Source organism: Condylura cristata, unplaced genomic scaffold (assembly GCF_000260355.1).
Source record: "Condylura cristata isolate star-nosed mole 26May11 unplaced genomic scaffold, ConCri1.0 scaffold00005, whole genome shotgun sequence".
NCBI lineage: Eukaryota > Metazoa > Chordata > Mammalia > Eulipotyphla > Talpidae > Condylura > Condylura cristata.
Window position 1 is genome coordinate 54,156,830 of NW_004567106.1, and position 14,674 is coordinate 54,171,503.

Sequence of the window (14,674 nt, forward strand, 5' to 3'; positions counted from 1 at the left end):
GATTTGGATGAGAAGGCTAGAAGGAAGGAAGGAGACAGGAAGCTTAGGAGAGGACTTGGAGGAGGCACGTGGCACAGAGGGCCACGTGAAAAAGCTGCACTTGCTTCTTGATCTTGGACTGGGTGAAACAGATGTGGGTGAGATCCGTGGGGAGGTTCACAGCGCCAGTTTTTATCTTGGCTTTGATTTTGCTCTTTTTCTCCCAGATTTGTATGGCCATTTCTGACCCTTTTCTGTGGGTCCCCGATCCTTTTCTTTGGGTCCCTGCCAGAATGTGCTTTACACTGCTGGCAGGCTTTCACACGTCAGTGACCCTGCTTGGGCCAAACCTGTTGGCTGGGCATTTACCCACGAGGGGATGGGTAGCTTCCAGTGCTTGATTTGGAAACTATATTTTTTTGTCTTGCCTTTGTTGAGCACTCATTGTAGTAAAGTTCCTTCCATTGCAGGTCTTATGCACTACAGTATGTTTTGTCTTAAGGCAGTGGATGGCAGAACCTATTTAGAATGAGCAAGTTTCTGGGTTCTGGGTGGCCTCTCTCCCTACCTTGTAACAATGGAATGGTGGCCCACACAGCATCGTTTCCCCTGGTACCCCAAAATAGTGTTCCCATGAAACATACCCTAAGTCCATATGCCATAAAGCGAAGAAGTAATTCCTATTAAATTATGTGAAAGAAACTTTGAGCATTCTAAGATTGCCCCTCCCCCACAACCTGCCAAGTCATACCAACTAACACACAATACTGAAAGTAGCACTAACTTAGTAAAAACAGGAATGTTATGATAATACTAGTTGAAGATAGCAGTAAACTTTCTAGTTTGAGGAAGACATTGGCTATCCCTTTAATGATAAGGAAAGGAGAAGGTAGGACAGGTATCTGGCAGGAGATCATGAGATCAGACTTGTGCTTGTCCTGCAGGGCATCTGTCTGTCAGATTGTCCACAAAGGTAAATCTGGAAATCAATAGCCAAGAAGCAAACTAAAGCAGTGGATATAAATAAAATCAGCAAAAGTACTGAACTTAGAAAGAAATAATAACATATAAACAAAATATAGGAATTTGAGGTGGCTTCAGGTATCATGGGGAGCAACTCAAATTCCAAACTTGATCTATTTTGCAGTCCTCTGTTTTCAAAAATACCACTAAAATTTTAACTAGCAGGAAAATGCATTTTGCATAAAAACTAATTTTTTTCAGTTTTTGCATTGTAATGCTAATTGGTGTTGTAATATACATTATGAGCATAAAATGCTTTTGATATGTCATTGGTACATGGGAGTTGTCTAGCTGTAGTCATACACTTACACTTAACAATCATCTTCACTGGAGTGTTTTTTTTTTTTTTATAAATTCTAAAGTCCATACTTTATTCATACTTTATGACTTTATTCAGTCATACTTTTTTTTTTTTTTCCACCAAGTTCCCATCCAGGATGCCAGCATGCTTCTTCAATTTCCTTTTGGCTTTGATAGTTTCTCAGACTTTCCTTATTTTTGATGTTCTTAGTAGTTTTGAGAAGAACCGGTCAGGTATTTTGACGTGCCTCGGCTGGAATTTGCCCACTGTTTTTCTTATGGTTAGAATTAGACCACAAGGAAAAATGTCAACCTCATGACATCATCTGGAGGGTCAATACCATCAAGATGACCTATCGCTGTTGACGTTAACCTTGACCGCCTGGCTGCAGTAATGATGTCACATTTCTCTACTGCAGTTTTTCTATGGCTATTGTAGTCTGTGAAAGGATCATCATGTGCAGCTTCCAAGGAAGCCATAGGCTGTTGTACCTCTTGCAGTTTACAGTAGCTGTGTAAATAGTTTGCTATTTTTCTACTTGGACAATTTGTCCTATCCCAATTTATTTACCCATTCAGTGGTTAGCTTGTATCAGCATGGACTTTTGGACATATAATTTATAATGCCAATATTTATTTTGTTAAAATTATTCTGGTTTTGACAATTGATCCCTGTCCTTTTGATAGAACTCCATCATTGCTGTTCTTTGCTTGCTGGTTTATTTGGGCTTTTTCTAACTTTCTGACAGTGTGATACTTGGGGCTTGTCTTGTATATTTACTACTCCAAACTTTGAATTATTCATTTCTATGGGAAACTCTGGTTCTTTTTTTTTTTTTTTTGAGAATAATTTAAAAAAAATCAATATTTGGGTGCTAGGTGTAGTCTGATTTTTAAATTGCTGCAGCGTTCATTTCTTTTAAGGTCTTTTAGTGGTGAGAATTCCAGACATTTAGAAATTTCATAAAATGTAGTCATGAGAATTTTCCCAGACAGATAATCATCTTAAAAGCAGTAAAAATTTAAACAAACATACAGTTACCCTTCAAAAAAATACTATAGAAGTGGTATGAGAACATTAAAAAAAATAATCATTTAAATAAACTTTGGGGAAGAACTTTAGCAATGTTTCTCAATTCAACATTTCTTGAATTTAGTTTATAGTGATAAGCTGATCTATTTTCTTTCATGTTTTTAGTGGAAAATTTCTTGAGAGCAAGAATCTGAAACTTTTATGAAAGTTGGAGCATAATATTACTTTCCTGAATTTATGAGTAGATTAAAAGAATTTTAGAAGCGCCAAACTTTTCACAGAAACTGATCTTCACAACCTCTCCTGTGGCAGAAAGAGGATAGGCATCAGGATAGGAAAGCTTGATCCCTAGTGTGAATTTAGGACATCAAGGGAGAGAATAGGTTAGAATTTCTCTTGGTGAAATACAAGGTTTTTCATCATCCCCTTTTAAAGGATGTGGATTTGGAGCCAGAGGTATAATGAGCAAAAATCAATGACCAAATACTTGGGGTAAAGAGTCAACTTTAATTAGATTTTGTGGCCATGTTTTATAATTCATCAAAGGTCTTAGGGTTCTGTATATACAATTTCTCTTCAAGTGAATTCTGCAAATTGAAATATTAAGACCAGTAAAGATCAATTAATGTCTATTATAATCAATGTTAGATACAGTAGGTGACATTTTCTTATCCTTAAAAATATCATGAATAAAATTAATTCTGGGTGTAATCATTTTATAGAGCCATTATATTAGCAGTACAGTTAAGGTAACTGATTAATATGCTTGAAAGATGCTGGAAAAGATACAGAACTTTGCATTGGTTATTTTATATCCAAATTTTTTTTAGTGGACTCAAGCATAGCACTCAATTTATCATTATAAATAAATAATTATTTGTGAATATAGTACTACTTACTCTAATCTTGGTAGAGGTATAGAATGTAAGATTTTGTTATTCAATAAAAATCTTATAATCTAGCAACAAAGGGAAAGGTAATAAAGTTGAAACAGTAAACATAGAAAATATCCTCATGAGCTATTACCAATATAAAGGGGTATTATGCATTATTTGAAAGTGATTATCTTCAATATTTCACCATAAAGAAAAACAAATTTTAGGAAATCACCTCAGTTTTGTACTTATGGAATATAAAAGTCTAATACTATGAATAACTAAGTACCTATGACAATAAAATACTCTTGACTTGCGTAACTATGAATATAACTATTCTCAATGCTCTTGTACAAGTTTATCCTCCAAGCCATGCTTTGTCAATCTTTACCTTCAATTTACATATAAGTTCACAGAACATTTTCCAATAAATAAAATATTGAAATCTGCTACTTACTTTGTTTTTTACCCACCAGCAATATATTTCTTTTTTTACATTTTAATTTTTATTGAAATGACATAAGTCAACAATATTCAATAAAAGTTAGGTATATAGCATTATAATCTGACATCTTTATATGTTCTACATTATGATCTCCACCAAAAATTAAATTTCATCTGCCATTTTGGGGTAAGATTTCATCTGTTTTGTGGCCAAATAGTATTCCATTATGTATGTACAGCATATCTTCCTTATCCATTCATTTGATAATAGGCATGTGAAATATAAGACCTGAAACCATACGATGGGTAGAAAAGACACAGGTGGTAAGTTTTTCAACATTAACCTATGCTGCATGCAAAGAAAACAAAAACAAAAATAAAAATAAATGGTCTTTGTAAAATTAAAAAGGTTCTGCAGAGGGAAAGATACTTTCATCAAAATGAAAAGGCAATCCTATTAAATGGGAGAGGATATTGATTTGGAAATCATACATCTAAGAAGGATGTAATATTCAAAAAATATAAAATTCATACAACTCAATGACAACAACAAAAACCCCTGTTTTTAAACGTGGACAGAATATCTGAAGAGACACTTCTCCAAAAAAGACATAGATAGCAAGCAGCACTTAAAATGATGTCCATTATGGCTTTTATTAAAAAAGTGCAAATCAAAATGTCACCGCACAAGTCAGTAAATTATAAGAATATAAGAAGCAACAAGGATGTGGAGAAAAGAGAAGCCTTATACACTGTTGGATAGAATGAACTGATATAGCTATTATGGAAAACAATATGTAGATTCTTTAAAAATGTCGGAATACAAATATATGATCCAGCATTTCACTTCTGGGTAGTTACTGAAAGAATCCAAAAAACACTAATTTGAAAAGATACATGCACCCCTATCATTGTAGCATTATTTCCAATAGCAAAGGTTTGGAAACAACTACACATATTTGTTTTTATAATTTCCTTAAGCACAAGAAACAGTTAACTTTGTTTTTTAGAAGTGTACTGCTCTTTCATCTTTATTAGCTAAGAACCAAAATATATTTTTATGTCCTTTAAAAAAACATGTTCTCATACTTCCTTCATTTTTAACTTTTGCAAAAGTGTTTCAGTATACTTTTTTTAAAAAAGATTTATTTATTTGTGTTTACAGAACTGGGGTACAGGCCAGAGGCTCGGGGGCAGTGAGAAGCTTCACCAGAGACAGGGTGGGGAGCAGAACAGGCTGATCTACGAAGTACACTGCTGAGGGGAGCAGCGGGCGAGTCAGGAGAGATCTGCCGCACCATGTGGTCACCTCCGGGGCAGGTGGGAATCGAACTCATGCAGAAGTGGCTTTCGCTTCTTAGTGCAGTGCTTTAACCTGCTGCGCCACCAGGGAGGGCCTCAGTATACTTTTGATTGAGTTGTAATTATTGCTCTGTTGCTCACATTCAGTCAGTCATTCATTTATGCTTTTAACATCCATGTAGTGAATCTTCTTAAGTCCCAGCCACTGCTGAAGGCAATGAACAAAACAGAGTTCTGTCTTCATGGAGAAACATTCAAATGGAGCAAGACAGACAATAAATATAGACAAGAAATAATCTCTCAGATGATGACAAATACTATGGAGAAAAATAAGGCAGGAATAGCTATAATACTCTTAGATTCTCTAAGTGTGCCAGAAAATTGAAGTTGTCATTCCTTGAGATTAAACAGCTCTTATATGATCGATGCTATCTCAGTACTCTTGTTGTTCTCTGGTTTGAATTACTGATCCTGATCCGGCAGATCTTATCAATGAAGGAGGTCATTTACAAGCCAGGAAATGATGGTTTGCTTTCCATGGCAGCCTGCCTATGAAAGACTGGAAACATTCTAAAGGCAACCTCACTCCTTGGGGTAGATGCTTAATTAAAACAAAAACAAAAACGAACACCTTTAAAAATAGCTCTTACTTTCAGCACTGAGATGTTAGCTTGTTCCTGCAGCAGCATTTAAGAAGGATAAAAACCTTAGTCCGTGTCCTTCCTATCTGCATCAATCGGAACCTGACCTGTCCTCCTGAAATTATCTGTAGAGGTTTGTTTCCAGTGGCAACACTGTGGTGCAATGGTAGCAAGGGATGCTATCTGCATTTTTATTTTGTAATTTATAGGGAGATGCCTGCAGATTTTTCATGTTTTCGTGATTTGGAATGAACACTGGAACATCTACATCCTGTTTCCTAGAACTGTGTCCTCTGACCTCTCTATTTAAGGTTTTGGCTAGCTTTGTCTGGGAGCTAGTCCCACTCTGGTGTTTAGTGACCGCCCTAAAATCCTCTTAACCATCAGGAAAAAAAATTAAAAAGCAGCTTTTTAAAAACAGGTGGAGGCTAAGTTAATATGTCACGTTCCAGAGTACATGAGACGCTCTTGCTGGGTGAGGACAAAGGCAGCTTATCAGTAATGATGTTACGGGGTAGGAATAACGGGGCTGCCCGCCAGCTCCCACATGCATTTCACTTTAAGGCCCCAGAGTGGTAGTGGATCTGACCGTGCTGGTTCACACGACGATGGTGAGATGCGAACAGCAACCACCGTCAGGGAACTCTGAAGATGAAGGCTTATTCACCTAGGGCCACATAAGAAGCTTCGGGAGGAGAAAAAGAGTGAGGTCTTAGGGCTCTGCTTTTATTGAGGTCCAGGGAGGTGCCTAGGTTTCCACAGGTCATTGTTTATTAATGAATTTTAACATAAAAGTGGGATTAAAGTGCTGGGCAGGAAAAGCAAGAGGTCAGACGACCAGTTATTCAGTCAACTAGAATGCTCCTTAAAAAAAGGGGGGGGTGGTGGTTGGGGGAAGAAAGGCTCTCCCTGGTGGCCCAACAGGTTAAAGCACCGCATTAACAAGCTTTTGGAAGTCAATGCAGCACAAGTTCAAACCCCCCCCCCCCCCCCACCCAGGAGCTGACCCACATGGTGCGGCAGACCTCTCCGGACCTGCCCACTGCTCCCCTCAGCACTGTACTTCCTCAGTTGGCCTATTCTGCTCTCCACTCTGTCTCTGGTGAATCCCCTCACCACCACACCTCTGGCCAGTACCCCGTTCTGTAAGCATGCATAGATAAATCTTAAAAAAAAAAAATGAGGAGACTTCATGAGTGGTGACTGAATCTTTATCTGGTCATGGAGATGGTAATGTGTTTATCTGATGTTGATGCCTTGGCAGTCTAGAACTTAATGTCAGGCACTTAAATTACTATCCAAAAGCCTAGTTCCCAGGTGCTGACACTGTAACCCACCATATGGCAAGTGGTCCCGAGCTGTTTAGAATTGATCCCATTCCTACTACTGCTGCTGCTACAACCACTACTATGACTACTTATTATTAGTGTGATATGGGACCTACATCCTAATGGGAGGCTTCTAAAGAGCCAGGCTAGAAAAAGGCTTCTTTGCCCTATGACAAGGAAACCTAAGGAAGCAACCATCCACTTTGTCTGTATCGTCCCAAATCCAAGTCTAACGATCTAATGTGAATCCTCTGGGGGCAGAAGAAGCACATCAGGTGAGACAGACATCCAAAATGTTTGTCCCAATGCTTAGAAAGTGGCTGTCCTCGCTACTCACAACTGTGGCAACAGCCGGACACGAGGTGAATATTGAGAGAAACCCAACCACCAGGCAAACAAGAAGAGAACGCGAGAGGCGCACGAAGGAGCTGGGGCTTGCACCACTTTACGTGTTGAGAAAAGACACATCTGTGAAAAAAAGTGGTCATAGGTCCCTCTTGATTTTTCCAGGATCCTGAGGAAGAAAAGATTGTAAGAAGGTATATTTCAGAACATCCTCTTTGGAGTCACAATGCCGTTTCTCAACATGGGAGATCTGGAGATGGTTTAAGATCAATCCACAAGTAATTCCAGTTCCAGAATATGAAAACACTGCTTTTAAAAGATATGTGCATTCCTATCGATAATGACTGATTTAGAATGGCATAGCTTGCCTATTTAGAATAGCCAATATAAGGAAATAATCTGAGGCTAATGACAGATGGTTAGATAAAGTTGGTGTGGGGTATATACATTATAGAACACTACTCAACTATAAAGAAAAGATGAAATTCTGCCATGAAAGACAAATGCCACTACGATTTCGTTTATTTGTGGAATATGGGGGAGGGGGAAGCAAATCAAGAGAATAACAACAGTCCTTTAGACTCTAACAACAGAATGGTGGTTACCAGAGCAGAGTTGGGGAGAGTAGGTGGAGGCTAACGGGTTGGTGGTGAATGCTCACTATCTGGTGGTGGCTGTGGGGTGATGTATGCCGTTGCTCGTGTGAGAAATTTTACCTGAAACTCATCAACTCTGTAAAGTAACAGTGAAAAAAATAAAATCAACTGACCAAATACCAGCTTGTCCACAGTCACCTCCAAATCAAACAGATTTACCTTAGTGAACAACTTTACTATTAAAAGGAAAAATATGCAACATCAACTCGGTAAATGAAACATTCATGGAAAACTAATGCAACAAGATTTTTCCTTTAAAAGGGAGTTGTGTGGCTCATGGGAGGGAGTTAACCTCCAATACTGGAGAGAAAAATAAAGGGAGAGAGAAGTGGTCTATTAAGTACAGGGATTCTAAAGCACGAGGTAGAATCCAGTGAGGGCAACAACAGGAATTTTGACTGGAAATAGGCAGCATTTTTCAGACCATCATAGAAAGAGTATGAAGAGATCGCATGAACTTTTCAGCTATACTTTTCTTTATGTGAAGGGGAGAAGTGGAATTGAAATATTGAATGTTAATATTTTGAAATCTTGATTTTTAATTTAAATATTATTTTTGAGATGAGGAGTAACCCTCTAATGCTAAGAAGTGGTGTGATGCTTTCTGTGTTATCTTAATTTTTTTCTAATACTTACAGCCCTCAAACAAGTTGCTGGGAGTAGCGATTGCTTTTTTGTTGTTGTTACTTGCTTTTATATGTCTAGCACAATGTTCTACTCATAGGAGGTTCTTAATAAATTGCATGTTTTGAATTATTTAAATGGATCTGCCTGTTCTAAACATTTATGTATAAATATATATTTCTTTCTTTCAACTCTGGAAATTGTGTGTATGCCCTGGGGAGTGAAGGGAACTTGCCTTAGTCTTAGAGGAACATAAAACTCACTGCTTTTAACACTCAAACAATGCAGCCTGTGATTTGAAATCCCACTCTTTGTCTCTGCATGTCTTTATCTTCTTAAAATATTTAGTTGGGGATATTAGGATGGGAGGTTTCTTTTTGAGTTTTAGTGTTTACTGGAGTAGAAATAATATTGAATAAGAGCAGTCTTTGTGTTTTCTCCTTTCTGTACACGTTAAAAGGTTATAGTCAAAATGCTAGTTGTACACTTAAAATAAAATTTTGGAGTCTTTGTAGACTCCAAAACTTTAGTCTCTAGGAGTTTGGTCTCTAGGGGTCTGTCTCTAGTGCCCTTCAAAGTGAGGGCATTTGGAACAGGGAAGACACCTGCAAACCTAAGGTCAGAAGACTGTCACATGGTGAGATTCCCCACAACCCCAAATGATCTTCACTATTTCTTCTTGTCTTGCTGAACTACTTTGTTGTCTTCCATCATCTTGGGGATACATGAAGCCAACAGAGAAGCTCATGGACTGGCTCAGAAACGAACTTGAGTTCTGTTGTCTGAACCCCAAGATTGGCAGAGGCTTCTCTTCCAGCAAGAGGTCAGTTCCCGACAGAGGAACCAATAGTCCACACAACACAGGGCATGTCAAATGGAAGAGGACTTCATTAGTGGAGAGTGAGATTTCACTCCCAGTTGCCACCCATCAGTGTTCCTCATCTCTCTTTTTTCTTTCCTAGAAATCCCTTCTTTTAAAGCATTATGCTGTCATATAAAAAATTTGGGGAAATATTTACAAGATAGAATTGGGAAATGGTTGTTTGCTTTAACTTTTTAAAATCATTAATACTGAATGCAAGTGATGATTTGCAAGATCTGGCATAAAGTTGTACTCAAAGGAATATTTATCTTAGGACTGATCAATAAAAGATGTCATCTGTACAGAAACTGCTTAATTTTAAAAAACTGGATTCCCATCCAAAAATGGGAAAAGCTTCCCAAAGCTTTCATAATTTACTCAGTGGTATTTTTTCTTAATATTTTTGAGATACCTATTTATGTCTCCTCTTTGAAATAATGTGCTTGTCATCCTATCATAGAACCCTCATTCATTAATTTAACAAATTTTCAATGCACCAATTTTATGTAACATACTGATAAAAAGTTATATAAATAAATCAATGAAAGTAAGGGAAATAAGCCAATATATATACACACAAATGTTAAATTAAAAATATTCAAATATTATGCAATAATGTACTATTATGAGATTGTTTTGGCAAGTTACTACGATTTATTGGCAAAGAACTTTGTCCTTGGGGAGATATCACTCATTTTGGTTCATGCCATATTCTGTGCTTTGAATTGAACTCTGTTATCTATAACTAGACCACACATTTCTTCTACACAAAACTGCTCTTTTCAATTTATCTCTGTATTTTATTTCCTGCCTAACACATGTTTGTTTGTTTGTTTGTTTTGATAAGAAATCTGATGGAAATATATTTGGTGTTTAAAATCTATAAAAAGTAATGGTGATACTAAAACCTAGAACAAAATATTTGGTGTTTTGACTTCTTATCATTATTTGATTTCACAAGGATCTCCTATCTTAGAAAACTATATAGTCATCTTTTCTGCCAACCTCCAAATATGACTTTACAAATTTATGAAGTATTTATTGACTTGGAACATTCTAGTTTTAGCTTTTTAAAGGAATTTTATGATATTCCTTCAGATAATCAAATTTTCCCAGGATACAAAAATCTGAAAATATTAGACCTGCTAAATTAGAAAAGTTGTACCTTAGTTACTTTGAATGTTGACTTTTAAATATATTCAGGATTATTGTTACTTGTGGTTTGGGGTTTATATTATTATATTGTTTAATCTGAAGAAGTAAATGGTGCCTTTGAAAAAGCTGATTGTCTTTCTCAATACTCTTTGCCATTAGATAACTTGGGCTCGTGGGATCTGCTGATTTGCCTGTCTTCTGGAAAAGTTGGTGGGAAACCCTGTGTATCCATGGAGAACATGTGCCAGTTAGGTTTACATCAAAAGGTAAATATTCCTTTCAAACTATGCATAGATTTTATCAGTCATGTGGGCATTAACACTGCCAGTTCTTCATAATTATAAAAATTTCAAATTTGTCTTGAAATTTTGAAATTTTTAAAGAAAGTCCAAACTGATCATGCCTTATATAGTATAATACTATATATACACTATATATATATATTATATATATATATTTATTTATTTAAAGATTATTTATGCATACCGAACTGGGGTACATGGCAGAGGTATGTGGTGAGCAGGTGGTGAGAGGATTCACCAGAGATACAGTGGGGAGTAGAACAGTCTTTATTTTCTAGATGACTTTTTTGACATTTACAAAATTAAACTGGTATCCTAATCTCCTAATCTATAATGGAATTTATACAATTTATTATTAATTTTTAAAATTGATATTCAATGTTTATTTTCTATTGTGTGTGGATCTTTATAAAGGATTTTAGGCAAGTTAACGTAAAAACTATGAAATTCGTGCAATGTGTTAGCACTGTGCTGGAAAATTTACAAATACTCTCTCATCGATGCCCTTAATAAGCCTGGGAAAGCAGTATCAAAAGCAATAACTACTTTTCAATGGTAATGTTAATATTGTAGCAGCAACCCTAATCTCTTGATACTTCTGCAACTGACAGTCTTGACTCTCTTCTCTCCTTCTAAGTCCGTAATCCCCCGGCCTACAGGCTGAGCACATCCTTTGGGTTTCTGGGCCATCTTTGACCACTCCTCTGGTTCCTCCTACTCACCTTTCCTTTTACTCTTCAAGTTCCTTGATCTCACTCCCAAAGTTTCAGCTCCTCTATGTGTTGATGATCTTGAAATTTACATGTAAATTTAAAGCACTATAGCTGCCCTGCCAGCATGAATAACGGCCAGCTGAATACCCACACTGGTCTGTCACATGTCAAACTCCACATGGAGGAATGAATTTCTATTCTCCCTGATATATATTCACTTCTGTTCTAGCATTTAGCAACTCTGCAGAGCTGCTATTCTGTTGGCATAAACATGATTAACCACTATGTCACTTTTTAAAAAAAAAAATATACAGAACTGGGGTATACAGTGCTGGGGTGGTGAGAGGATTCACCAGAGACAGAGTGGAGAGCGGAACAGGCAGATCAATGAAAGACACTGCTGAGGGGAGCAGCGGCTGAGACAGGAGAGGTCTACTGTACCATGTGGGTCAGCTCCCTGGCTGGGATCAAGCTCATGCTGAAGTGCCCGGTTAGCTCTTAAGATAGAAATCTGAACTTCATCTTTGAGCTTTTTCCTTTTCATCTGCATTTCATCACCAATTCTAAGGAATTGAACCCCTAACTATTTTCCCATATCTTACTGATTCTCCATACCTACTACCTGTATTCTATTCAAATAATCACCACATGTGACCAGCACTATTGCTGAGTCCTCTTCACTCATTTTTCTGCAATAGGTACTTTGCCCCTGAAATCCATGCTGCTCACAGTTATCATAGTGAGACATATAAAATGCTGAACTAACCTTGCTGCACCGGTGCTTTAAGTTTCGAATGGCTTTCCATCAGCTGAAGGATAAAGCCTATAATCTTTGCAGTGTAACAGTGAACCTCCCGGCAGAAAACAAGCACCATGCGCTAACAGGTCTAATGATGAGAAACTGGTGAAGGGCTTGTTTGCAGAGTTTGGTCAGGATAAGAGAAACAAACAAGATGAGAGGCACATAGGGCATGGTAAGAGCTGACCTGCCCTTGTTTGAAAGGGGTCTGCAGAAGGTATGATGTAGCAGAACTGAATGAGAGCTACAGCCAAGAAAAGGAGCTATGTAGCCATCACCAAAGGATACCCAAACAGAGAGGAAGTTGGGAAGAAAAGCTGTTCACTCCCATTGTTCAATTTCTTGCCAAAATCATTTAGTCCAACTAACTGATGGTCAAAAGACAGGTGAGCCCTTAAGATGCCACCATTAGAATCAGCCTTGCTGATGATGCAAGGTATTAAGTCTCAGCACTATGAAGTTATTGGCAGCCGCAGCAGCATGAGTTTGATTCCCGGCCAGGGAGGTGACCCGCATGGCGCAGCAGACCTCTCCTGTCTTGCACACTGCTCCCTTCAGCAGTGTATTTCAGTAGGTCTGCCTGTCCTGCTCCCCACTCTGTCTCTGGTGAATCCTCTCACCCCTTACCGCCCCACCCACCTTTGGTCTATACCCCAGCTCTTGTATGCATAAGTAAATAAATCTTTTAGGTAAAAAAATAAGTAAAATCAGCTTCATGAATTACAGAGCAGTTGAGTAGACATGGAGGAGGCACTGGTGTTTAGTTGTGACAGGAACTTTTTGCTGCTTTTGATGGGGACAGGATGAGGGACACAGCAGTCGTGGAGAGGTTTGCAAGCCCAGACTATGATTCTTGAGCAGAAGTTCCTTTGCCATTTATTGACATCATACAGGCTAGTAAAAGCTGGTCATGTAACAGTGGTATGAGAAACAGGGTCTGAAGTGTGTGATAGGAATAGGGGACAAAGTTTTACAAGGGACAGGGAAGAGGACCTTGTGATCAGGAGGCAAGAGACATTTGCATCAGGAAAGTATGATATTATCACTGGCAGAAACATCCCAAGATCGCCACAGAGATAGCCACGTTCTCAGGCCAACAGCAGCCTAGGCATCCCCGGGCCTGTCTCGTGAGCTCTACTCAGTAGGTAGTCAAAGAATGTTCTGCTGTGATTTGTGGCTAGCAAGTAGATCTCAGGTGCCCATGAGTGGCCCGCTCATAGGAACCCTCAGTGCCAATTTAAATGCATGCCATTATTCAAGCTCCCTGGAATGGATTCTGCTGATAGCGAGTGCCCCTTATCTCTGTCTCGCTTGGATGTTAGTCTTTAAGTTATACTGAGCTGCGTGTTGTTCTCTGGCAACTGTGATGTTTCCTTTGGCATCCCTTTATTCTTATTGCTTTGTCTGCCTGGAATGCCACTTCTCAGTTCTCTCCACCTCAGTGGTTTTCAGCCCTTCCCCAGGTAATATTTGGCAGCGTTTAAAGACATTTTCTGTTGTCACAACTAGGGAAAAGAGTGTGCTACTGGCATCCGTAGGTAGAAACCGGGATGCTGCTATGTATCTTACACTGCAGCAGACAACTCCCTGCAACAAGTAATTATGTGGGCCGATATATTGATTGTGTCAAGAGTGAGAAATCATGCAAGGCCCCTCAGCCCGAAGTCCACTAGTCTGTGAGAATCAGTGTCAGCATCCCCTACTTCAGGTGGGATTTCTCCATGTTTTCACCTCTAGAAATCCTCAGCTTTCTATTTTTTATGCATCCTATCATTTATGCTCTCCTCTGTAATCCACAATCACAAGTCAGGCTTTTCCAGCAAATGAGGTAAATAAGAGCACACTAACATTAATCTTGAAACTTGTTGAGCAATCCAGGTTTTAGTTTTCAAACACCTGAGAACCACCCTGGACCCTTGCAGCTGCCCTGATGGCCTGTGGTGGTATGTTCCCTGCTGGGCTGCCACCCACGGCTGTCCAGTTCTTGACAAGCCCAAAGTCCTTGTCATCCATTAGTTCTGGAATTGGATGGTTGCAATTCTCTTCCCAAGTTGCCCTTGACTTTGATTTTTGCTTCCCCAAGTATATGGTTTATAACTTGGGCATGGAAAACCACCCATGAAAACTGTGATTCTTATATGTTCTATTTTTTAATATATCCAATAGTTCTCCTGGAATTGGATTGTTCCAATTCTCTTCCCAAGTTGCTCTTGACTTTGATTTCTGTTTCCCCAAGTAGATGGTTTACAACTTGGGCCTCAGAAAACCACCCATGAAAACTGTGATTCTTATA

General features: G+C 38.4%; 1 protein-coding gene across 2 annotated transcripts in view; it reads left to right on the forward strand.

The window, feature by feature from the left end:
* The window catches only part of CPED1 (cadherin-like and PC-esterase domain containing 1), a 248,922-nt gene that overhangs the window by 42,597 nt on the left and 191,651 nt on the right, over positions 1–14,674 (forward strand). For both annotated transcript variants that reach the window (XM_004677169.2, XM_012720742.1), the window contains exon 3: positions 10,727–10,833. In XM_004677169.2, coding sequence (XP_004677226.1) covers positions 10,727–10,833 — 107 coding nt within the window. The remainder of the gene's footprint in view (positions 1–10,726; positions 10,834–14,674) is intronic.